Source organism: Callospermophilus lateralis, chromosome 3 (genome assembly GCF_048772815.1).
Source record: "Callospermophilus lateralis isolate mCalLat2 chromosome 3, mCalLat2.hap1, whole genome shotgun sequence".
NCBI lineage: Eukaryota > Metazoa > Chordata > Mammalia > Rodentia > Sciuridae > Callospermophilus > Callospermophilus lateralis.
Window position 1 is genome coordinate 94,896,898 of NC_135307.1, and position 27,134 is coordinate 94,924,031.

A 27,134-nucleotide genomic window follows, 5' to 3' on the forward strand; every position below is an offset into this window, starting at 1 on the left:
TATGGAGGGTAACAATTATATTACATAATTCAAATTCTTTGATTCTAATTCAGTCAACTCAAAGTGAAGCCCGGCTTTAGCTTCCCAAGGTTATCACATGCATACATATTTGAATACAGGCACAGAAACTTGTCATTTTTATTTAGGTAACAAAGGGTCTCCAAATTATATTGAAAAATAAATCCTAATTAATCACTCCTGTAAAAAAATTTTTAGCACACTTTTCACAAATGACTTATGTAAAAGAGAAGAAAATACACATAATTTTATAATATCTTAAACTTTTTTATTCCCTATCATAAACATTAATTTTGTCTTTCGTTTCTTTCAGGTTTCTACAATTTCCAACTTATACCTGTATTTAATACTGCTTTTATCTGCTAAAGACATTAACTGATTGCTTTCCTAAATCTAAGGATTATATAGTTTTAGTATAAATATATATCACATATTTTCGTAAAATTTTGACAAAACCGAATAAGCATGCCTTGTTTTAAGTCCATGCTCCTTCCACTGTTTATAAAATCTGATTTAATGATCAAAAATTCTTGGTTGTCACTCTTCAGTTACAACAGTCTTCCTTCTGAACTGCCACTCACTTTTTACATAATAACAAGCAATAGAAAAACCAAAGAAATTATGTTAACCTTAGTTCTTCCTTTTGACACTATAAAATAATGTGAACTTTTTTTAAAAAAATGAAACAAACACATCCCAAACTCAATACATTCAAATGAGCTGAGTTCCTTTAAGGTAGTCACCTTGGAAGGCCACAGTTCATTCTTTTAACTATACTGCCACTGCACAAAATACCTTTAAAACTCTTTTGGTATTGCTTTCAAAGCCGATTATACACTTTCTGCATTACTTCAAAGTTAGGTTCAATTTTTGGAAACTGTTATCTGGTGCCAAATAATGGTAACTAAAAACAATCAAGCTTGGAAATAATTTTTGTTTTTTAAAAACAATGTATAGTCAAAGTTAACACTGTATGACTTAAATTAACTTTGAATGCAATTCTAAAAGAGCACACCCATGAGGTTTTGGGCAATGGTAGATTTAGATTGCTGGCATTAGAAAATAACCTTCCAGCATGATCACTAAGCAGGGTAACATTCATTTAGCTGTCTATGTTCTGGCATATTTGTTTAAAGTGACATTCTGAGTTAAAATTTATTCTTTTTAAAAGGAATATCATTCTTAAAAAAAAAAAAAAAAAAAGAATTGTATTCCTTTAAAGCCTCACTGTCAAAGTAAATACTACGCAAGTGTTTTGTTAGAAAGTAGTTCTCCTTACTTTACCAATAAGACCACTTTTAAAAACTTGAAAGCAAATAACCACCTTATTTGCCTTCAGGCTTTTTAATCATTAACTGAAGATAATTTGAAACTTCTAAAAAACAAAACAACAACCCAAATGTAATAAAAACACATCAAGAACCAAACTATAATTTCTGAGCTGCACTGTTTATTTTGCTGCTTGAAACCTAAGTGACAGTATGCCACTATAATTATGGGGTTTCATCTAAACCTTTACTACACTGCAGGTACAGAAATATACGGACACATTTTTGGAGAATTGACATTTTGCAAAATGCAGCAAACATTTTCATTTATACATGAGAAAAGGAAGTGTTCAAAAGGGTATGCATTTCAAGTTATTGCAGGTTATTTGTGAGAGAATTTCTGCAGGTAAAACATGTTTAAATTTAACCAACAGTAGCGTGTCAGTGTATTTAAAATCATGACAAAAATCTTCTCTCTGGTCATGTTGCCCATGACAAATTACTATGATGTTGTATGTTTAGGGCAAGATGTCAATACAGCATAAATCCCATGGTATTTTGGTTTTCTTCTGGAGATTAAAGCTGTTTTTCTTGGGATAAATGCAGCAGCAAAACACAAACCAGTTGATCAAAAAAGCACTTCTGCCATAACTCCAATAATTTTCAGGACACATCAACCGACAGTAGTTTTGCCATTCCCAGTTCTTTTAAGGATTACATCTCTGCACTGTTGCCTTAAGTACGTCTGTAAAAGCTTGTTCTCTGTTAAGCCAGTTTACTGACTACAGCCTGGTTGAGAGAATTTAGTTGGTTGGTCCATTTATCTAGTGCAGTATATCGTGCTCCACCCCTCTTCTGATGATCCAGTTCAAGGAGTTGGTTGACTTGATCAATTCGGCCATGAATAGTGCTAGAAATAAATAAATAAAAGAAAATATGTGTACAAATCATTTTCAGCACAATATCAATAAATGTAAAGAAAAAACTGCTGCCAGGTGTGGTGGTGCACACCTGTATCCTGGCAACTCAGGAGGCTGAGTCAGGAGGATCTCAAGTTCAAGGTCAGCCTCTGCAACTTTGCAAGACCCTCGCAACTAAGGGAGACCCTGTCTCAAAATATAAAGGGAATGGGGAGGTAGCTCAGTGGTAAAGTGGCCCTGGGTTCAATTTCCAGTACTAGCATGACTCACCAAAAAATAAAACAAAAGAAAAAAACCCAAACAACAACAATACATTTATTGCCTCATTCAAACCTAGAAATAAACCAGATTTTGATTATCTTTCATCAATCTTACTAAAAGAATCACTAGGCATAACTTACTAATTAACCAAAAAAAACTGTTTAACAGCATATAACATACACTTAAAAACATTAAAATAACTATGCATTAAATAATTTCTTTGCTATATACATATCGTATGCAGAAATCCTTCTAAACTACTTAGAACTTTTCAGAAATTATGTTTAATATTTCATTTATCAGGCTGGGGTTGTGGCTCAGTGGTAGAGCACTTGCCTTGCACGTGCGAGACCCTGGGTTCAATCCTCAGCACCACATAAAAATAAACAAGTGAAATAAAGGTATAGGTTCATTTATCAAAATCATCATACAAACACCCCTCTTCTAATAGAAAATTGAAGCCACATGCTTTTTATGAAAAAAATCAAGAACTCAACTGCTACCTTTATCACCATTATTAAGATACAATTTCAAACATCTTGTGATTAAAAAAAATTACAAAGTACTTACTTATCCAATATGCACTGCACCAGCAAGCTTTCCACATCAGCTACATCTATGTTTAACTCCTAAGACAAAAGATTATAATTCTAATAATTAATGTTTTTGAAGACTTTATTGAAGATTTTACATAATCATTTTGATTTTAAATTCATTTCTATAACATGAAGGAAAATTAGTAAAAAGATCTGTAAATTCATTATTGCTTTAAACACAAGTCTGATAACAATTTAACTTTTGAAGAATATTCCTACTACAATTTTATTGTGGTTGAGTTTGGCCCTGATATATTTCAGCTACTCTTCTTTTCAACAACTTGCTGTAGTTGAAAGAATCTGCTACAATGTTAAAGCTTTCTGTTAATTGAATTTTATGCCAAAAAAAAAAAAAAAAAAAAAAACCCCACAAAAAATTCACATAAATTCAAAGCTCTGAGATTATGCTTAATTTAAAAAATTTAACACTATACATGTTACATTCCAAGTCAGAATTAGTTTTTTAAAAGGAAAGATATGCTACATTTGTAAGAACAAATTGTACACATCATTAAAAATCAATGAATATAAGTACCTTAGAAATAAAAGGAATATGTATTCTTGTGTAAGGCTTAATTAATTTTATGAGCACTTGTGTTCTGATGTTTCGTAAAAGCTCTGAAAGAAAAGACAAAAATTAATACAATTGTAATTCAATTTGTATATCTTTATGAATCATATATGCTTCTAAATCATATTAATTAATATATGCTATCTTCTCAAAACACATCATTTTGCTTTGCAAGGACATAAAGTATTTAGATCTAAAACATATGGATCCAATAGCTGCACAGTATAATTAGAGGCTGCTTTCCCATAATTGTGCTTATGTCTCACTCTACTAAAATATATTCTCGACTTCTCAATACTATTCCGCTGTCTACCATTTTCTCAAGAGTAACCTTTCAATAAGTTCTGATTTATACCTGCAAAGTTCCTTGTTTAATGTTCTCTCAAAAGCTGTATTTTATATACTGCATTCAAAATTTCCCCTAGTTTCATAACATAAAATTGTCTTTAATTTTTAAAAACTAGTCTGGAGAGTTCATGCACAATGCTTATAGATTTTTCTGTATCTACAAAGCACAGTGCCATTCCAGGTTCATGGAAGAACTTCTAAAAAAGAATGTTTATTGAATGAAAGAAAAATTTTCCTGATGCATCTGGAATTTAACTATTTAAATAAGTTTTTCCAAATATTCATTTAAAAATCCCCAAAAAACTCCATATAGATGGGTACACTGGGCTAAGAGTCGCCAGAGCAAAGAGATGATTTTTGCTCTTGGTAATTCAATAGAATTGATTAAAAATCTCATTCATTTAATGGTATGAAACCTTCCCAATGTTATCTTACCTTCTGTAGTAAATACATCTCAGGATTAGCTAAAGCAGGATATATTTAAAGTTTTTTGACAAATAAACCATAATATTAATTTTGAACTTAGACATCAATATTTAAAAACAGTATCTAATTAGAATAAAAAGTTAAAAGTGACAGCCACTTCAAACAAAATGGACAACATATAATATTTATTATATGAATATAAAATCAGCTAATTTATTTATTATTTTGGTACCAGGGATTGAACCCAGGGGCGCTTAACCACTGAGCCACAATCCCCAGCCTTTTTTATTTTGAGACAGGGTCTTGTTAAGTCCTTAGGGTCTTGCTAAGTTGCTGAGATTGGTTTCATCTAGCAATCCACCTGCCTCAGCCTTCTGAGTTGCTAGGATTATAAGCATGTGCCACCCTGTCCAGCTATAGTTTTATCATTTTAATGAGTATCCTGTTCCATGACAATATTCAGAAACATTTTTATACTTTGCAGTAACAGTTTAATCCCACACAGCTCCATTAAGAAATATTTAACAGTGTCAAAGAAAGTAACAGAATTCAGTTAGCAGAAAGAACATACCTTCAATATGTTCTCTTATGAAAGGATCATCCATGATGTTGCTGTGATTTGTTTTCAGAATCTTTTCAAACTCAGTGATGTCATTATTCTGATAGGCACTGAAAGAAAAAAAATAGGTGTAAATTTTGTCAAATATGAAGAAATCATGTATTAAATCAGAAAATCCAGAGCCTGTTTCTCAATTTTCATATGGAAACGTCTAAGTTATTTACTGCTTCTACCATGCAAATCAGAATTAAACAAATATATATACTCATATCCTTCTGCAAGTGACTGAATTTTTGGGCTGGGGATATCGCTCACTGTGTGCTTAGCATGTGCAAGCCCTGAATTCAAACCCTAGCGCGTGCGCGCACACATACACACATACATATACACACACAATATATTTTTTTCATGCGTTCATTTTTTTTTTAAAAGGCAAGAGTAAATAAATCTTTCAGGTTTATGTACTTATTTATTTATACATAGCTAATAAAGTAATCTCAAAATCTTAGTTTGGTTTAAAGTTGACAATAAAACATTTAATAACTATTTGATGTTTGATCTTTTCAAATTAAATTGTGCATTTAATCCTTAATTGTTCTTAATGAAAGAAATCAGGTTTCATGCACTCTAAAGGAGGAGTTTGGCTTATCTTCCAAATAAGAAAGTATACCGTCTCTTAAAGTTATTCAGAAAATGCAGCTTCCTAATTTTTATCTTCTAGAAAGCTACCAGCAACTGCTAAAACTTTGAGGAACATGTGATCCTCTAGTCTCTCCAGTCTTAAAAGTTCCACTGAACTATTCAGCAGAAACATTAGTGGCAGATAAAATTAGTGCCAGATGAACATACACCCAAAGTAGAGAGTGATGGAATCCCTGTTGCAGAAGGTCAAAGGCTGATTTATGTTCATAATTTTCTGAGGAATCTAGTATCTACTCTTGAAATAATTCTGTAAGGCACTATAGGGATTGCTAAAGGTGCTGAGAAGGAAGAAGCCAACCTTCTGGATATGGCACCACTGTCTGCTTTATATGTAAGACATATCATCAACCATTCTGCACGCCCTCTGCTGTGCTTCCATCTGTTGGGTCGCAATGTAACTTCATGTTAGGGGCAGGTGATTCAAGTGCTTCAACAGGAATTATTTTCCTCTAGTCTGCTGGCAACTGACTAGGAAGATAAAATTAGGAAGCATTACTTTCTTACCTACCCAATATGTTACTGTAATATACTATAGGAGGATATATTCAAGTAGTGAAAACATTTGCACACAATAATTATATCTGCATATATATATTTTAAACTGTAAGACATTTTTCCATTACTTAAGTAGATTTTTAAAAAATCTTGCACAAAATTGTGGAATACCACATGTCACTTGTTTGGGTAAAAATTACCAACCCAGAGGCTTTGCTGGGGTAGAGTCAGACATAACAAATGTGTAAATATGATCATTATTTCTTAAAGGTCTAGAAAAAAAAATCAGTCCTTTAATCTATTTTTAATGTATCTAACCAACTTGATTTATATAAAATATTAATGTCCATGGCAAAACTTTTACTTAATATTTAAAAGCTAAAGCAGCTGTTTAGCAATTTAATGTTACAAATAAAATATTTTAAAAGTATTAACCAAATCAACTCTTAGTTAATGTGGCTAAATGTACATCAAATAAACTGCTTGAAATAGATAACTCTACTAAACCTGATTCAACATACATATGTTAAAACAGACTAAAGTAGCAAACAATAAAGGAATTGCTTTTTTATTGGCAATTTAGGGTTTTAGCCCCTGGACATTCCTAGCTCCCCTGAAAAAAAGATTCTTATCTGTTACAGCTACATTGAGGATTTTTAAAAACAAAATAAAAAACTTGCAGTCATAGTAAAATAAAAACAGAATAAATGAGGACATTTTACAAATTTAATGTGATGAAATAACCAAATTTATATATAGATGACTCATAACTTACATCTAGTATTTTTTTAATGAAAAAAGGCTACTAAGACATAGCTGTTATCTAAATTTTCTATAGATATCTACCAAAACAACAACAAAACCCTGGCCCCTCTTGCCTTAACCATATTTTTTCAACCTTGATACAACCTAAAACAAAGGATTTGAAGAAACTTAGTAGGTTTCTTGTACTTTTTTTTTTAACCTTAGAAAGTCCACAAAAGCACACATTGCTTGGGGCGGTCTCAGTTCTAATTTACATAAGAACTGGCAGTGCTAAGTCTCTCCCATTGCCCCTTAAGGAAGAAAAATCTTGGCTCCTCAGTCTGTTCAGAGTTCTCAACCTGTGCCAAAGTCCAGTATGGTTTAATGTATCTGTACAGCTCCATTTATTCCTAGCCCAGAGGATAGTTTCTCACACGCTCTGACTCTTTTTGCAGATGTACCTGTTCTCCTAGACTTTTTGTTTGTTCTTACCTTCTACAACTTTAATATTAATTGATTACAGCAAATTCTTCAGTGGCAAATTCTTCAGTAGCAAACCATCATCCTTTATTCTTTTCCACAGAAGTACACAAAAAATTAGGAGACTCCTCTGTCTCCTAACCCTCTACCTCAGAAAATTACCCATTACATTCTTTTAAAATATTTTCACTTTGTCATTAATAAAAAAAGATAAAGAAGTATGTTTATGTGGTTTTTTCTTATTGAAAATTCTTGACTTATCATGGACCAATATATAATTTTAGTTTGGATTAAGGTAGCCAGGGGCAGTAAACATTGTGAAATAATGTTTTAAGACATCCATAATTAGTTTTCCACTGAAAAACAGCAGGTACAAGCACACACACAAACACAAACATATGGATAACAAGAAAACCAAACAGCAGATAATTTATGAAATTTTGTGAATAACAGAAATAGCATAGTAAGTGACTTCAGAAGATAAAAATTTCATGAACTTTGTATATTTCATACAAAAATACAAAAGAAAATGCTTTATATTAACTGAATTCTTAAGTTTTTTTCTCCTTTATGAATTGCTTTAAAGAAATTCACCTTAACTGAAACATAAAATCTTACCTTACTAAATTCGTCATTGCTAGAATTTCTGGATCATTTTTGTACGGCTTGGCCTAAACACAAGTTAAAACAAAACAAACAAATTATGTATATATACAGAAAATACCAATTATTTCCACAAAGATATTTGGTAAGAGAAATTAACAAAGTGCACACACCTCCTGTGAGTCAAATGGATTTATACCCGATTTCATTAGCATGTTTGCTAAGACCAAATATTTTAAGCAAGTGGTTCGTCTGGGACTTCCTGATTCATCATAATTCTTGAAGGCTTCAAAAAAATCAGTGTGTGCCTTTTCAAATTCACCTTCTCTCAAGTGCATTTTACCACCACATTCTGTACCGAATGAAACATAAGAAAAAAGGATCATTTTCAGTTCTGTAATAACAAGATTAACCATTTTATAAAGATAGAATGAAAACCATTTCATTGATTTTTAGTTTTTTAATTCTATAACCTAATTAGCACTGTCTCCAGGACATATACTTTATTTAAAAAAACAACAACAAAACTCTTCATTAAACACCAGCAAATAATCATTTGCAAATCTTTATCCTCATATGAATGTAATTTTATACACATCATTACAAACAAGAACTTTTGATAAACTGAATTTTCTAATAATATCTTTATTGTTAAAACTTTCACAAAAAACCCAAACATCTTAATTTCTAAGACTACACCATTTCAGTGACTTCAATACTTTGCCATCTATTTTCAGAAAACAAAAACAACCTGGAGTCATTTAGTTATAGGCAATGACACTTGAATGTCTTCCCCTGTTACTGCCCATTTTCCTCAAAACAAATTTACCTCTGATAACTCCCATGATCAGTGGATGAGGGATGGCAGACTTGATGTGAAGTGACTGTTCATAGAGTGCTTTAAGTTTTTTGTTATTTTTCTGTGCTGTGTACATTTGAATTTCCAAAGCATAAATTTCTAATAACTGTGTACCTTTTTTCAGGTCATCTTCTCCATCATCAGTCTAGGAAAGCAAATACTTTACTTTAGTCAAGATAGAATTCAGACAACCTAGTAATTTTCATTTGAGTTAGTGAGCCTGACATTTATAATGTTATTTCTGTGTTGAAAAAAAGCAGTACACATTTTAATGGAGAAATACCACATTCAGAAAACCACTTTAAATGGCCAAAAAGAAATCAATATAATCTTTTTACTTCCTAGTTACTGGAAAAGTAAAAAGTGGTCAGAATTTTTTTGTATGTATGAATGCTTTGATGTTTATTTTTCAGTACTGCGGATTGAAACCAAGGTGTTCTAATACTAAGCTATATCTCAGTCCCCTCCTTTTTTGGATACTGGGGATTGAACTCAAGGGTACTTAACCACTGAGCCACATCCCAGCCCTATTTTGTATTATATTTAGAGACAGGGTTTCACTGAGTTGCTTAGCACCTTGCTTTTGCTGAGACTGGCTTTGAACTTGCGATCCTCCTGTCTCAGCCTCCCAAGATGCTGGGATTACAGGAGTGCAATACAGCGCCCGGCCACCCCAGCACTTTTTTTCATTTTGAGACAGGGGTCTCACCAAGTTGCCCAGGTTAGCCTCAATTTTGTGATTCTCTTGCCTCAGCTCCCAGAGTACCTGTGATTACAGGTATGTGCCGATGGACCTGGCTGGATGTTTATGTTTTTAACTTGAAGATTTATTCAAATACTAATAGATACTAAGCCAGAATTTATTGCTTATTGGGTCTTTCAACTTAAAATTCATTAATGAATCATAATCAGAGTAAAACACATGATATGCAAAACAATGTGTACATCCAGATCATCATGTATCTCAACTTTAATTTCATCAAATACTAAGTATTAAAATACTATTACAATCCAGACAGCATCTTTTGCTATGTTCCTACAGAAACCAAACAAAGGGCTGGGGATTTAGGTCAGTGGTAGACCACTTGCTTAACATGCATGAAGCCCTGGGTTCAATCCCCAGTAGTACGTTAAAAACAAAAACAAACAAACAAACAAAAAATGAAACAAAAAAGACAAGCAAAACTTTTCGAACACCCCTAAATATTCCTTACATATATATTGAAAGACTCTCCTGTATTCAGAAATGTTTCTCTATCATTTTCATGTAACATGACTCTGAACCTATAGCTATTTATCTGACTAAACTTAGATAACAAGATGTATATAAGAAACATTCATAAATGACTGATCTGCAAAACTACTAAAATATCTGCAGATAATTAAAGCAGTTTCCTGAAAGTCGCCCCATTCACAGAAATGACACATATATTTAAATAACAATATATTCTATCAGAAGAGCTAAAAACATTTGAAATAGAACTACTATGTAGAATATAAATTAATCTCAAATGACTTATTTGATGAAGAGAAAAGTAGGAGTATAAAATGAGAGCCCAGTTAAACTTTTAGAGATGTGCTATCCCAACCATATTGCTTCTCAAATTATCAAGGCTCATTCTTACTAAATGTTACAACAGTGTTTACTGATACCTGTACCTCATTCCACAAAAGATAAAAACTGAAATTAGCATTTCAAAAACTTGCTTCTCAAATTTTATATTTTGGATGATGCTTGAACAAAAATGTCCCTGAACAATATTTTGAATACAATTATTTGTTATGCTTTTTATGATAAAGAAAGAAACATTAAAAATAAATAAGGAAATGCTACCTGGCATGACTGATGTAACTGACGTAAAATCTTTTGAAGCTTTCCATATTCCTCTCGTTCTAAATATAATTTCCCAAGCTGTAAAAAAAGCAAACTTATTGAAATAAAAAAAATTCAACAAGAAAAGATGTGTAGCTTTAGGAGAGATTAAAGTCACCCACCCACTCTTCAAAAAAAAAAAAAAAAAGAAAGAAAAAGAAAATAAATCTAATTGTAATGGTTACCTTTGTGTTTGTTTTAAACCACAGTCTATCATTCTTAGCATCTTTCAAAGCTTCCAGTGTTGTTTCATAGAATTCCTGCAGTAAATCCATCTGACATAAAAAATCAGAATTCTATAATTGTAAACAGCAAATTTGTACCTGTTAATAAAGTTAATTTGAACAAACTAAAAGTGCATCTTTGAACTTTAATACATAAGATACACTACTTGTATCTTACCAAATGTCTTACAGTCCAAAAAAACTAACACAGACCAAACTTATAAAAAGATAAGTGCCATGATCTGTTTTTATGTTTGTTTTAAAACACCCAGAAAACATTTTACTATATAACTATTGCCATAATTGCGATGCTATAACAGTAAAGGTCTCTTTCCCAATCTAATAGCACATTTTATATTAATACAAGTATTTACTCAACCCTTATTCTGTTTTGCATTATAAGCTCCTCTGCTCACCTTCCTTGTTCTACTTCTGGCTTTCTCTATGTTTGAATATCTGGTTCCCTTATCTCTACTTAGCAGGATCAAGAGAAAAAAGAACATGAGAATTGGCAAGTTCAACATGTTTAGGAAAGGCTGTTTTTTCATGACTACTGTAGGAATATGGAATAAGTCAGAGTGCCACCACCCATCTCTTATTTTCAAAAGGAAAAATAGCAGACAGAAGCACAAGTTTTTAAAATCACTTAATTCCCCTTCCCCAACACGGGCACAACATGAATAGTGTACCAAGAATGTTTTGATGATAATTGTTTATATAAGACTTAGAAAACACTTTCCACTTAAGAAAAGGCACTTGATATATAACTTAATTCCAGATTTAGGACCATTAAGTGCTAATGTTTCAACAAAACATAAATTTACCATCTTTTCCTCTCATCACATTTTAAACATGAAAAATAGAAATAAGGCGCTGGGGCTCTGTGGTAGTGTACTTGCCTGGGATGTGTGAGGCACTGGGTTTGATTCTCAGCACTGCATATAAATAAATAAAATAAAGGTCTACTAAAAACTAAAAAAAAAAAAAAAAGAGATTAAAAAAAAAACAAACTACCTCAAGAAATAAAAATGAGGACTGGGGTTGTGGCTCATTGGTAGAGTGCTTGCCTAGCACGTGCGAGGTGCTGGGTTTGATCTTCAGCACCACATAAAAATAAATAAATAAATAAATAAATAAATAAAAAAAAGATACTGTGTCCAACTAAAGAATATTATGTTTTTTTTTTTTTAAAAAAAGAAATAAAAATGGCATCTAGTAGAAAAGATAGGAAATGAGAAACTGATGCTGAGAAAAATACAAAAAAGTATCAAATGTTCTAAGAAATACAAATGATATAGTGAATACATTTTGTATCAAAGATCAAAGAAAGCTATAATTTAAGATTATGTTGCTTAAAAGAACAGGAACAAATAATCCAAGTTAAAAAAAAAATCATCACTGCTTATCTTACCAACCAAAATCTAGACTAATGAAAGTACTGTCACTCTCAATATCCATTTTATTTTCTTTTATTTCATCAGACCAATCTTTCAATAACTATTATTCACCCATCCTTTGGAGACACCATTTATTTTATGAGCCCAATACCAAGCAATAACTGACATGAGAACAGGATCTTGACAAGGATCTTTACCTAATCGAGTTCATGCATACAATCTTATTAAATGCTCCCCAAAGGTTAGCTAAAGCAGCAATAGTTTTTGAGAAGAAACCATGAGGGCTAGGGGTGTAGGTCAGTAGTAGAGCATTTTCCCAGTATGTACAAGGCCCTGGGTTTCAGCTCTAGTACCATAGAAAACAAAATAAAACAGAACAAAACACAAGAACTATGATAGTAACTGTATGGGAGTCGAAATACAAACCTGGAAAAGTTGCTTACAGATTATTTTTGTATCTGAAGGTAATATTTAAAGAGATTAAGTTGGAGTTAATACCTCTTAGTGTTCCATAATTAGTACTATTATCAAGAAAATAGTACATTTTTTTGAAACATACTAATAACTAGCATAACTGCTTTGATCAAATCTCTAGGCCTTTTTTTTTCTTTAAAGAACAAAGCTCTTACTGTAAACAATAAACATACAACAGTACTAAGAGGAAAAAACTGAGCCTAACCTGTTTAGAAGTGGATATATAATCAAGAATAGAATTAATGGATTTTTCAGAATAATTTCTTGTGACTGCACTCCGAATATAGGTCAATAGTTGTTTATATCTATTCATCATTTCTGGAAAGTTTGTCTGTGAGGGAAGAGAAACGTATTAGATACATACTTGTATACTAAAAAAATGTAAACATGATTAAGATACAGTATATGGATTGAAATGTAGCTCATATAATTCATAATACACTTTTAAAGAGAGACCACATACATTGTGCTATAGATATTTTATCTTAAAATTTACTCAGATGACTATATTAATCAGATATACAACAACGTACAAGTAAAATTTATCCAGTCAGCCAGTAAGACAAATACAACTACTACATTTTCCAAATTTCAGACATTCTTCTTCATTGTAGGACACATATATCTTACCCTGAAGACTTAATCCTTTTTTTAGTAAGTTCTGCAACAAAAGTTATATGTGTCTTTTCTCCCTACAGTTTGACGGCTCTACATAAAAATACGAAGTAAAAGAATTTCAAGCCACAGTACTCATCTCATGTTAAATAAGTCCTACCTAAGGCTCCAACTCAATAGCAGACATAGTTAATGTTGCTATACCTTCCATAACTATTTATACTTCTGTGGGTTATTTCAAGAAGCATAAAAGATCTGAAGGAAAAAAAAAAAAAAAGGAGTGCTAATGAAACATCCAGCAGTTAAATATTTGAGAGGAAATTTACTCAGTCAATTCATGAGTCTAACCTTATAACCTGCATCCAGACTCTATAATTTCCAATTCCCAATAATTCCTCATGTTAATAAATTCTACTTCTATTCTTCTTATCTGGGAGACGGAACATTGGCAGGTGTAAGTGTTTTTTTTCTGACTAATTGAACATGTGTGTTTATTAGGGTGAAGAATAAATTATAAGTATATATATCAAACTATTTTTTGTCTGTAAGTATGTAAGTTTCATGTAGGAATAAGTAACAGGTAACATCCTATCAGTGATGTGCAAAAATCCATTTAGAACAATATAGAGAAAGGCAGATCAGAGAAATATATGACTATCCCAACTTTGACATAATATATTGATATTAAAACAGGATTTTATCAAAAAGCAGTTTTGAATTAATCTCCTTATGCTGTAACTCTAAAGCTCATTCTTCAAAAATTATGTTATTGTAATTGAAGATTAAGGTAAGATTAGGCAAACTGACTTTATAGGCATGGTGAATACATACTTACCACAGGCCCAAAAGCAACAAAGCCAACTGACTATGAATTGAAACCTCTGAAATTATGAGCTAAAATAAATCTCACCTCCTGATTTTCTCAGGTATTTTATTACATGACAGAAAGCTAACACACCAAACCTTACGGGAGGCATCCATTTTAAAATGAATAAAAACTAAGGTACTGCTGGTATGTTAAGAGCTGATTTTTAGAACCTTAAGAGTTAATGTTTAGCTCCTAATATCACTATAGTTGTTTAATCAAAAAATCTCTTCCTCCTAGGATACTTAGTGCTTTTTCCATAGTCCTGAAAATTATTAATTTCAATGAGACAAATATTTGTTTAATATTTTTAAAATCAGTAAATGGCAAGAAAGTATAGTAGCTCTGTGCAACATAAAAACGCTTTGAGAATACCAGAGCAGAAATGAAAAGGGCAAATGCAATGTAGATGTTTTTCCTTCTTCAACTAGATTTAAATATAATATACAAAAAAACTTAAAAATTTTAACATGTTTTGTATAGTCCTAATATTTAGGGGAAGAGATGGGCTAAAACATTTTACAGATAGTTTTTGTAGAAGACACTATGGAGGGCCATTCCCATTAAAGGAGGGAGGCTATATCAGTTAAAAGTATGTCAAAACAAAAAACGTAAGCAGAAGTTAACTGGATAAAAGTACTAAGAGAGCTCAATTTCAGATGGGAGAGAAAAGCTAATGAAAGAGAAGCTTATAGGAAATAAACAGTGGAAAAAGAAAGTCACAGATTACCAATTACCTTTCCACTTGCCATTTTCCTGTAGTTTCCAATGCTTGCCTCTCTGCTAACCTGAACTTTCTATTTCTCTTAAAAATTCTTCTACCCTTAGCAAACTAAGATTCATATCTGTACCTAGTACTTATCTCCTAACTTCTTTCCCCCCATTTCTACCTGTACTCTTGAATTCTATTTGGCCAGTTTAAAGAAATTTGAGGACTAGCATTCTATAAAGTTATGTGATGGCATTTCTAGTTTATCTATGAGTTCACTCAACAGAAATTTTGAATATCTACTAAATGCCAGCCACTATCACAGTTGTGAATAAAACAAAGTCCTGCTCTCATGGAACTTACAACTTAATGCAGGAGAGAGATGCAGAGAATCAATAAATAAGTAAATTATAAAAAAAAACAGCAGGGTAATTAAGTGATGATGGAAAACATGCTATTTTATATTAGGTAGTCAGGGGAAGGCCATCCTGATGTGTGATACCATTTGCACAGAGAATTGAATCAAAACAAAGAGCCATGTGGCTATCAAGGAACATCTGACACAGAGGAAACAGCAAGAACAAGCCTTTACATGAGTATGCTTGGGATGACTTGAGAAACAGTAAGGTTAGTAAGGAGTAAATAAAAAACAAGACCTGATGTACAACAAAGGGTGTGTTTATAAGGCCTTGTAGGCCATGTTAATGACTTGGATTTTATCGAGGAGGTGGGGTACCATTAGAAGATTTGGAGCAAAGGAATGACATAATTTGACTTACATTAAAAAAAAAAAAAAAAAAAAAAAGCATTCTGTCACTTGTGGAGAATAGACCAGAGTAAGAATAGGAAGTAAGGGGACCAGGCTACTGCAATAATCTAGGTGAATGTTATCTTTGGACCAGAGTAAAAGAGGTAGAAACAGAAAAGAGCAGTTAGATACTGGATGTATTCTGAAGATATATCAAGTCATCTGGATTTACCAATGGATTATTTGTGGATTGAGAGACAGAAAGGGTGTTAGGAACAACACTAATGTTTTTAGCCTTAGTCAGTGGAAGAATTTTAAAGCTTCTAAAATAACATTTTGTGAAAAAGTCACTCTATAAAAAATGTAGTCAAATGTTGTGTACATACCTAAAACGTATGCTTTTGTATTCTAGGCAAAAATTTTTTTTAAATGAATCATACTAATGTATTTATAAACTGCAAAGCAGACCAAATATGGAAATGTTATAGAACCATTTTAGAGAAGTCAATAAAATGGCATTTTGTTGCAATGAGGTTTTCACTTATAGAATTCACTCATTATTAGTTTAATTCCCTTCAAAACAAATCTTACCAACTTGAAGTTAATCTTAATCATTTGTTTCAGTGCTTTAAATCCCCACTCTCCCTTTTCACCTTCAAGTTCCAAAACCTAAAAAAGGGAAAGAAGTTTAGTCTAACGCAATATTAGCACATTATTTTCTTATGACATACAGTGTCTAATTTTGGAATTTATTTTACATCATATTCAGAATCCCACCTTTCCTCAATATAATTTTTAAAAGGCTTATAATAAAGAGAGACCAATCATAAGATGCTTTTTTATGGATAACATGCTTATTTTGAAGTTCTTTGATCAAAAGATTAAGAACTACTACTTGATTATATGGGCCTAGAATATTTCCCCCTGAATAACCTTTGGTAAGAACAACCCAAAAGTGTACCATAAGTCAAGAAAACAATATGATCTATCTTCAAAAGGAATAAGATTGTAGTGATAACATCGATGGACTGTCAAGTTGGTTCTCTTTCTGCCAGTATGCTGCTATGCTTTTCAGGACAATAATCCTGCTTCTGAGACAGCTTGATTGGGAAAAATAGTAGGGCAGCCCTTTTGAACTATAACTCCCTAACAAAAACTTATCTTACAGGATTACCACCCAATATTCAAAACACATTCCTGAGATAAAATCACTTTGGACTTAGTTTGGTCTAACATATCATAAACTCGAAGAGACAGAATTGACTAGAAAAAAAATATAAACCTTTTGGAAGCTGCTTAATGCTGCTTTTGGGTCATCTTCTTTTAACGCTTTGGAATTATAGTATTGATTTTCCAAATCCACATTTGGCTCAGAGTTACTATCTTCAGAGTATTCCTGGGTGGTAAGAAAGAGATAGTAAATGAATGGGGGGTGGGGGTGCAGGGTGATATCATACGCATTTTACTGTAAAAAGTGAATACTGTTACGATAGGAAAATCCACAAAAACAAAACCACCTTGAACACAGATAAAATGAAATTGATATTTAACCATTATTTAAAAATGGGGGAGGAATCAAATACATAGTAAAATAGAATTCTTTAATTGCAATTTCTGTAGAATCAACACAAGTTAGAATGTAAAGAACTAATATGGGTTAATGACCCCCCCATTTCAACCTAACAAAAATCTTATGTAAATGAGTTCTAATTATTAATCTTTGCTTTATAAATGTAATTTTTTCCAACTCTCTAAATCTTAATTTCATTGTTCTAACATATCCTATGCAGGTAGAATTTTAATTATATATGGCAAAGTAGTCTAATGTCAAATATAATTGGCATTAAAAATAGTATTTGTTTTATGTGCATTTCACATTACAAGTTATGTTAATGTAATTTAACTAGTGTTTTAACAAATCAAAACAAGTAAACCAAAATGGATTTATATAACTTTATGAAATTTTTCTATCACATAAATTCAAGTTTTAGTAAAAAATAATAAGGCAGAATGGAAAGCGGGTTATGAACATTAGGTGAAGAAGTATAAATAAGTTTTAAAAAGTTTCAAGATAATCAATCTAATAATGAGAATTACAAAATATACAGATTGGCATAATGAAAATTATTATTTTAGGAAGTTGTAAATTATTTCCTCCTCTGCCATGAGGGGAAAATTTATGTTAAATTAAGAATACTATGGTGAAAGATAAGAAAAGTATTAAGCTATACTTAAAAAAAAGATAAGAAAAATATCAAGCTATTTCTAAAACTGAAACAGTTAATTTCTTTATTAGAGATATTTATGGAAAATTCTGTAAAGTCTTATAGAAGCAGAGGAGTGCAGAAAGATATACTGAGGGTAGTACTTGTTTGGAAAATTCAAAATATATCAACACAGGATGAATTTTTCAATAATCAAAAAGTAGCTTTGTAGTGTGCGCCCCCTGGAGGATCCTTATGCAAGGACACGAGTGACGCTCAGTCTCAGATTTCAGACCTGGAATTGAGTTATGTTCAACATAGGAAAATCTGTTAGAATACTTAAGGAAAAGACCAGACTCCGGGTAGTAAATAAATTTCACTACAACTCCTTCACTAGGTTTGACGACAACTATTTCACTAGGTTTGACTATAATAAACTGATAAAACTAACATTTAATTATCCATCCATCTTCTTCTCCCCAGCTACACCCTTCCCTACTAAGCCACTTTCATCTTTCCACAAACTCTTTTAAGTCTTCCCATTCCCCCTTTTAATCTTCAAGTGCCAATCTTCACAAGGTATGCAGCCAAAATCCTCACAAAAAAATGTAAATTATCCCATTTCTCTCTTCCTGGCTTCCCATTGCTCATAAAATTAATTTTAAAACAATAAAAAAAAAATCTTACGATTGGCAATGCATCCAGCCTTGTCTACTATAAACTCTCCCCTCAGTTACTTTGATGCAGTTACCCTGGCCTGACCTCACAAGTAGCCAAGCTCCTTCCCACCTTTACATGCTATTTCCTTTTCTACCTCTCACCATCAGGTTAATCAGATCTCAGTTAAGGGCCATCTTCTCAAGGAAGACTTAGGGTAAAGAATTATAGTATAAAACCTATTTTATACCTTTGGAAATCAATTCTTCTCTAATTGTCTTATTAACTTGGAACAAACATTTCCAAAAACTTATATATAAATCACTAGATAATCATAGGACTGACATTAGACTTGATCTAGTTCTCAAAATTTTATGACTATATCTTTTGATTTGTCATATGTTTATATGAAAGTATATTATCCATTAATTTTATTGCCAAAATATATAATTTTAGCCACAACTGATGTTCTAATTGACTTATGAATAGGCAGTCTTGTTATGATCTGTAATACCATGTTCATATGGTTTGAACCAGTCATCATGACATCACTAACCTGTCAACTGCAGCTTAGTGAGTCAAATTATCTCTACATGTTGTGCCTGACAGCAGAACTATTCTTCTGTTATTACATAGGCCTGGTTTTTTAAAAGTGATAACTTAAAAGTCTTTAGAAGAACAACTGTATTGTTCAGATGCTTTTATTGTTTATATTTAACAACCATGACCTTTAATACAGTCATGCCTCACTTAACAATAAGAACATATTCTGAGAAATGAGTCATTAGAGGATTTCCTCATTGTGTGAACATTATAGAGTGTACAAATATCAAGAAATCTACTACATTGCTAAGGGATATAATCTTATGACCCCCTATAATATATATGGTTCATCATCATATGATCCAAATGTCATAATGTGGCACATGACTGTATATACCAACAATTCAGTACACACAAATGCAAATTAACAAGGATCTCCAGGTTTATTTAAGATATGCAAATGAAACTGCACTATAACACAACAAAAGTAATAACAGACAAATACTAGGTATAGTGACATCTCAAAAAAGAAATATTGGGCTTAAGATATAGCTCAGTTGGTAGACTGCTTGCCTCACTGCCTCACATGCACAAGGCACTGGGTTCAATTCCTAGTCCCACCAAAAGAAAAAAAAAAAACACCCAAAAGAAAAAAAGAATATTAAATATTCCAGAGCTGGAGGAAGGAAAAGATACTTGAGTCAAGTATTAAAGTGTGACTAGGGATTGCAGGCATTGAGAAAGGGCAGATAAAATAATTAAAACATGCAAAGGCAAGTAAGCTTAAAGACTATATATATAATTTGAAAGAATCATGCATGAATAGTTTGGTCTAAAGCATAGGATGTATGCAAAGGACTGATAAGAAATGAACTGGTACTGGACAGAGGAACAGGACAAGAGAAATCTAGCAAGGAGTTCCAATCCAATGAAGAGATAATCAGGTATGTGTTTTAGAAAGAGCATTCTGGCAGCAAAGAGTAGCCCCAGTGGCTACTCACACAACAGTGTGATCAAGAGATGATAGAGATTTGATTCCAAGTAGTAGAATGAGGGGAACAGAAAGAGAATGCTGGGCGCAGTGGAACATACCTATAATCCCAGCAACTTGGGAGGCTGTGGCAGGAGGATCACAAGTTCAAAGCCAGTCTCAACTGAGGTTCTAAGCAACTTAGATTGTCTCAAAATAAAAAAGTAAAAAGGGTTAGGGATGTGGCTCAGTGGTTAAGTGCCCTTGAGTTCAATCCCTGGTACCAAAAAAAAAAAAAAAAGGAGAATGGAATAAAAATAGAGACTCACCACATGGGCACAAGATAAAGGAAAATAAATTTACCAATAATAACTTCAATGGCTTAGTATCAAAAGGTGCCATTAATCAGAATAAGGATATAGGAGAAATATTAACAAATATTGTTAAACTAAATCTACTTATTTGAATGAGATAACAATTTTCGAGTTTAAAAAACTTTTAAAAGAAATTGAAATTTCAATCAATAGATGAAGAGTGCTTAAAAAAAAAGAATTAAGCAATTTATGTAAAATAAACAAACACTTTGAATACCATAAAAGGAATTAAAAAACCCCTGAAGTTCAATAATAGTTTCAACCTACCTATATAATAAATCATGTTCCAACATTTCTCCAAAGCAATATATGCCCCATCCATACTGTTCAGATTTATTCTCCTTTCCCCAAATATGCCACAAAATTTAACGTCTTTAGCATAAACTATTATTTTTGGTAGGAATTCTAAACCACCTCCTGGCCTTTAAACATTTTTGCTTTTCTCCTATGGTGCACCCCAGCCCTATAGTTCTGGGAAATGTATTCATTAATGCTTACCTTTGTGATTCCTCAATTCTCAGCAAAATCAATTTTTCTACAATTATGCAGTTACATGACATGTAACTAACAGAACTTTTATTGAATATTTATATCTTATAGATACAAGTTACTGTGAAAAATCTTAAATTTATTTTATTATTTAAGTTTGTCTATTATTAATTTATTAATTTGTTACTTAAAATATTTAGGAGCATAATTTTACTTTGTTCTTAGCATTTAAAAGGTGTCTCACATTTATTTTAGCTATCTTTGTTTGAAACCTTCTAATTTCATTATACAAGATACATCAATGAGGTAAAGCAACAGGGCTTTTAGAAAACTCACCAAAACTTATATTCCAAATCAATATTTCTCTTTGAAGTAGTAGCTTTAAAAGGCAATAAAATCATGCTGGGCATGACAGCAAATGCCTGTAATCCCAATGACTCAGGAGGCTGAGGCAGGAGGATTGCAGGTTCCAAGCCAGCCTCAGCATGGGGAGGCTCTAAACAACTTAGCAAGACCCTGTCTCAAAATAATAAATAAAAAGGGGATACAACCCAGTAGTAAACCCAGTACCCAAGGCAGTAAATTTTTTTAAGATGATAAACACATGGACTATAGTAACACTTCCGAAATTTGCAAGAAAACTAGGTGTTTCTGTCAACAAAATATAGTTCACCATCTACTCTATAAAAGAAAACTGTAGAAAAAAGAAAGCTTTTTGTGTATTTGTAGGAAAAAAAATCTCTTAAGATAAATATTATGTAGAACAATGTATATAAGTTAAAGCATTGTGTAGAACTAAAATATGCTATACCTGGACTAAAAAAAGGAGGAGGAAAGAATATATATTTGGTTGGGTGGGTGGGGGATCGGAACTGGGCAGTAGAGGAACTAGAAAGGAAATTTTAATGTACATATTTTGTTTTTGAATCATGCTTATTATGTACTACTTATTTTAAAAAGACCAAACATGTTAAAGGGTCTGAAGACAATTTTCTAAGTGGAACTCAAACAATTTTGAGCAATGACAGAATCACTGCTTAGTCTCCCAAGGCCAAACAACGTTTATGTGTATGTTTGGTACTAGGGATTAAACCCAACATTGAACATAATGTAGGCAAGTGCTCTATTACTAAACTATATTCCTAGTCCCCAAAGTAACATTTTTATTCATCATTTGTTCCCTGCCCTACTCCCAGAAATAAAAGTACCATAATTTGTTGTGAACATTTGGAAGAAGCTGTGAATATTTGAAATAAACAATTTTTAAAAATTAAAATCACCGCTTTGTTCAAAATTTTTGCTTTTATTTTCCTCAATTGTATTAATAATTTCAAAACTGAATCCAAAAGAATGAAGTATTTATTTATATATAAATGGGAAATGTGCACATGATCAATGTGACATGTAACTAACAGAACTTTTATTGAATATTTATATCACATTTATATCAATGTGACATGTAACTAACAGAACTTTTATTGAATATTTATATCAATTTATGGCAACCTCTAAGAACTGTCTGCCTTTCAGCAGTCATTGTATTTAAAATTATTGCAATAAAAGAGCACATCTAGGGCTGGGTCTGCAGCTCAGCACTAGCACACTTGCAAAAAAAAAAAAAAAATTAAAATCACCAATAATTTTCTTCTAGACATTTTCTATATTTTCCCCTAATCTAATAAAATTGGGATAGTAATTACATTGTCAGGTCTTCAATATTTTAAAAATTTAACATGTATAATGGGTATGTGTGCACAGCTCTGGTGATGGACCATTCACTTCTCTAATTTTATTGCTCATCTCCATACCCGCACTCAAAGTTGACAAAAGTAAAAATTTAGGACATTAAAACTGTCACATATTAAGACAAGAAAAATGGACTGGGGTTGTAACTCAGTGGTACAGTGCTGGCCTAGCACATGTGAGGCACTGGGTTCAATCCTCAGCGTCACATAAAAAATAAAGGTATTATGTCATCTACAACTAAAAAAAGAAAAATAATACTAACTTCATTCACTAATGACAATAAGGCAGGGGCTAGGGAAGAATAGTGTTACTTTGGATTAGGTAGAGGAGAGTAAATGGAGGGGGAGGGGGTGGGGAAGGGGTACGGGGTGGTGGGTATAGGAAGGATAGCAGGATATGCACATTATTACCCTATGCGCATATATGATTACACAACTGGTGTGATTCTATGTCATGTACAACCAGAAGAATGAGAAATTATACTCCATTTATGTATGATGTGTCAAAATGCGTTCTACTGTCATGAAAAATTAATTAGAACAACAACAAGACAAGAAAAATAATAGTAATAAACATTCATTCACTAATCCCAACTAAAAACTAGACTAGGGGAATATAATGAGGCTCACAGTTTAACAATATATATACCAAGTGGAACTATTCTATTTTTTTAGACAATGATTTCCTTTTAATACAATTATAGTCAAATATATAACATGTAACCTTATATAGAAGAACTTACTAAAAATATTTTTTGGTATGAAGTCAGTTTGTATTAAATCCTTTCTAAAAATATTGGAAGTACTAAGTAACTTCATGCTACAAGGGCTAAACGATTATAATACATAACCTATAAACTATCTTATCAACTTAATAAATGGCACTGCAGTTATTATTTAGTAATAACAGATCAGCAAATAATCTATAAATCTGTAAGATTTACACGAGATTAAATGGCATCTACTACTACTATGTCTTATTTACTACTATACAATTTATTATTCTTAGAAAATGCTTGTTTTTGCCTGTAATAAAAACCAAACATCTTCAAAATAAGAAGTCAAGTATATTGACTTTCTTTTACTTTGTTCTTCTTCTTTTTTTTCCCAACAAAGTTAATTCTCTTTTCTATCAATTCTTAGGCAAAATTATTTACTTTCTTGGATAAAAACAGTATAGAAACAGAACTTTTAATTTTTCAGGTTAATCACCCATTTCCGCTCTACTAGGCAAGAACAAAAAGGGGTATAGGGTATTAAAATTTATCAGTGAATAAATTTACTGAAAAATAAATTATAGCCTATGAAGATATAATGAGTATCACTGGTCAGAAATATGCTACTCTAGTTAACAAACTAAACTGAAATGATAACCAATTTTCCAACAAACAATACCTTTTATCAAAAAGAAATCTCCCTAAGACACAGATCAATTCTGTAGGATTTATGAATATGAAGAAACAAAAAAGGACCTAGGTAAAATAATGCAATCAAAGTTTTAACTGTTAGTAGACAAAGTGTAATAACTTCTACTATTTGACATGATTGGGGATCTCGAATGTTATCTTACATATGAGGTGGGTGAGAAAGAAGTGCTATTTAACAGAATGCAGGAAAAGAAAGGACCCCCTCCTTCCCCCATTTCATTTAATTATGTAGTAGTTTCTTTTTAAAAAGTTAAAACAACTACATATTCAACCTTATTCTACTATTCATGTAGAGTAAGCCCTGAAAGGCTGAGCAAACAGTTCAAACATTATATGTTTAGTTTAAAATCTTGCAAATATTAATTAAGTACTTCCTGGGATAAGGTTCTCATCACTGTAACTTTACCTTTTCAGTGATTATCTTTAAGTTAATCTTAGTGCTAACAAGTGGTGTATTTAAATATTATTGCTTAGGAAAGATGAGTAGAAATTTTTAAAAACATCAACTAAAACTATAAGCACATTTAAAACAAACACTTTAACACCTGTAATATAAATATACATGTAATAAAAACACATAGATATAAGTAATACGTTTTTAGAGAACTGAAAGCACTGCCTACAGCTGGTCTGTGCAAACCTGTTAGGCAGAAACCATAACTATTAGCAACATCCTTCAGTTAACTTCAATAATTACCCAAATCTCTACTATGGCTTTCAAGTAATAGCAAGCGCATCCCTCTCCCTTTTGCAAAATGTACCTTCCTTAAAAATGCAAAGACTAATTGGAAATGACTTCTGGATTCCCATATGCAAAGAAGTTATATATATAAATTATCTTGAGAATCTCTGACACTTAAAAATGAGCCAGATTTCCTAAAGAATTTACCTCACAACTTTACCATAACGCATCATCATCATAATATAAAAAACCAGGGCCGGGATGTGGACAGAGCTCAGTGGTAGAATACTTGCCTAGTGTGAGGGGGGCTTTGGGTTCAATCCCCAGTACCGAAACATCAACAAAACAAACTCTCCTCTCAAAACAAGAACCAAACAAAATGCCCCCAAATAGAGTTGATGCTAATTCTTTATCATGATAATTTTTCTTAGTTTCCATACATTTGGTTTTGAATATGAACCTGAAACGTTGGTAAAAACCTGTAAACCCGTTAATAAATTAAACTCTGAATCTTTAAAAAAATCACCACTGAACTAGATAAATTCGTTTATTTCTACCCCGTTTACGTTTTAAACGTTGAATACTGGGAAATTTCTTAAATGAAGGAAAAAGCCCATGGTTTAATCCCCCATCACCCCCGCCCCCTAAAAAGTCCCAACAATAACAAGCAAAACCTACCCCTACTCCAGCTTTCTCTTTCAAGAACTGAAACAGTAGTTCAACTTTTTTTTTTCAGCTATCCTTGCTCTGAATTCTTCACTGTACCCCTACTTTTGACCAAAACTGACCCCGGACAAAAGTATTTAAGCTGTTTCCAGGAAGGTAGCAAGCAGCGTTTCGCGTTCGGGGCTGGGCCAGTATCGCCCCCGCCAGTTTTCAGATCTTCTCCGGGTTTTTCGCACCCGCTCAGGTCAGTGTGAAGAAGGGCTCGGAATGCTGGGCCCCAAAGCGGAAAGGTAGGGCCTAGACCGCTGCACTGTCCCCGAGGCGGCTCGCGCGGTGGAGGAGGTAGGAGGCATCGAGAACCGGACGCCGGGGCCGGGGCGTCGGTGTAAACCAAGAAGGCGTTTGGACTAGTAGCGTAAAGGCTTGGGACCCCCTACTCGGCCTCCTTTACCCTCCCCTCCCCCATGCTGGAGAAGCAGGGCCCAAGCCGGTTGCGGGAAGGGGGAGGAGGTAAACCCGTCCTGTCACTGCACTCGGAGAGGCTCAAAGGGACACATGCTCTACAGGGAGACGCTGTAGCCTCCTCAGCCTCGGCCCTAAAAGCCAGACACCATCTCCAGCCCCAGAATTCCGTTCCCTGCGCCTCACCAGGTCGTAGTCTTCCTCATCATCGCACATGAAATCATCCTCCATGTCAGACATCTTGGCCGGGAGGGGGGGAGGGGAGGAGAAATTGGAGACAACCTCCTCCCACAATCCTCCGCGGCTCAGAGGCGTCACTCCCAGCGTCTCCTCGTCTTCCCGTCGCTCTTAGGGGGGCTGAGTTTCTTCCCGGAACTAATGCTCTCAGCATCTAGAGGATTTGCTACGACGTTAAAAGAGAGTGCACTGCCCCACTCTTCCTGCGAGACGGTTAGTGCCTTAGCAACTAAACATAGCAACTGGCGAATCTGGTGCTGCTGATGTCTGTGAGGGTCTCGGGAACTCTTCGCTCACATGGAACAGTTTCTAGGCTCCTAGGTGGGGGAACAGTCTCCTCCCTTGCTTGGGACTCTGGAACTACCTCATTCTGGTGAAAGTAAGGTCAGCCTAGGACCAGAAGCCTTTCTTGGAGAAAAGGCTGACATGCCAGTCCTTTGCGACAGGTAGTATTATTTCTGCCACTGTTATTTGTGTGTACTTAGGCCACACGTTGATGTTTGAAGATCCTTTTCAGCAGCACGATTTACACGTAATGTTTGTTATATTTGTAGTTGGCAAAACAGTTCCCTGGACATCCCAAATTAAGTATGCATCAATCAGTTAAGGCACAGCCCTTATAAGTCCGTGTTTCTAAGAATAATCTTGCCTCATCCATTCTGTCATAGAATCTAACACAGATATTTTCCTTAATAGCCTTTTCCTCTTACCACTTTATTATGAGAAATTTCAAACATACATAAAATTGAAAGAATAGTATAGTGGACACATGTATATACACTCTGAACTCTACTTGCCTGTGTGTGTGTGTGTGTGTGTGTGTGTGTGTTCCCTGAATGAAGTGAAAGGAAGTGGCAGATATGACACATCACCCCTAAATGCAGTTATATTTATTTCCTAAAATTAAGGAATTCTATGCAATC

General features: G+C 33.1%; 2 protein-coding genes across 6 annotated transcripts in view; one reads left to right on the top strand and one right to left on the bottom strand.

Annotated features, from left to right (window-relative positions):
* Positions 1-26,243, bottom strand: Cops2 (COP9 signalosome subunit 2). 3 transcript variants are annotated; one of them, XM_076850762.2, is made up of 14 exons: positions 26,161-26,233; positions 20,252-20,339; positions 17,038-17,151; positions 16,347-16,424; positions 13,024-13,149; positions 10,909-11,019; positions 10,685-10,762; positions 8,821-8,995; positions 8,165-8,343; positions 8,007-8,059; positions 4,980-5,077; positions 3,599-3,681; positions 3,038-3,096; positions 1-2,196 (listed from the first exon to the last, which is right to left on the bottom strand). In XM_076850762.2, the coding sequence occupies exons 4-14, from the start codon at positions 16,368-16,370 to the stop codon at positions 2,052-2,054; spliced, it is 1,131 nt and encodes a 376-aa protein (XP_076706877.1). In that variant the 5' UTR covers positions 16,371-16,424; positions 17,038-17,151; positions 20,252-20,339; positions 26,161-26,233; the 3' UTR covers positions 1-2,051. The 3 variants fall into 3 exon arrangements, with proteins under 3 accessions (XP_076706877.1, XP_076706876.1, XP_076706875.1); XM_076850761.2 differs by lacking the exon at positions 20,252-20,339 and having other exon boundaries at positions 10,909-10,998; positions 26,161-26,243; XM_076850760.2 differs by lacking the exon at positions 20,252-20,339 and having other exon boundaries at positions 26,161-26,243.
* Positions 26,244-26,312: 69 nt separating this feature from the next.
* Positions 26,313-27,134, top strand: part of Galk2 (galactokinase 2) — a 129,841-nt gene continuing 129,019 nt past the window's right edge. Inside the window, exon 1 of one of the 3 annotated variants that reach the window (XM_076848562.2) lies at positions 26,313-26,424. Coding sequence is in view for 2 of the 3 variants with exons in the window: in XM_076848561.2 (XP_076704676.1) it covers positions 26,638-26,657 (20 nt within the window). In the remaining variant the exon portion in view is untranslated. The other 2 variants (XM_076848561.2, XM_076848559.2) reach the window with 2 other exon arrangements.

What these genes read in the sequence shown, in the direction of transcription:
- Cops2 (XM_076850760.2), bottom strand. Translation starts at nt 26,214, where the DNA reads ATGTCTGACATGGAGGATGATTTCATGTGCGATGATGAGGAAGACTAC. An exon ending in ATGAGGAAGACTACGACCTG is followed by an intron (nt 17,152 to 26,160) that starts GTGAGGCGCAGG and finishes CTTACCACCCAG; the next exon opens with GAATACTCTGAAGATAGTAA. An exon ending in CATTAAGCAGCTTCCAAAAG is followed by an intron (nt 16,425 to 17,037) that starts GTTTATATTTTT and finishes TCCCTTTTTTAG; the next exon opens with GTTTTGGAACTTGAAGGTGA.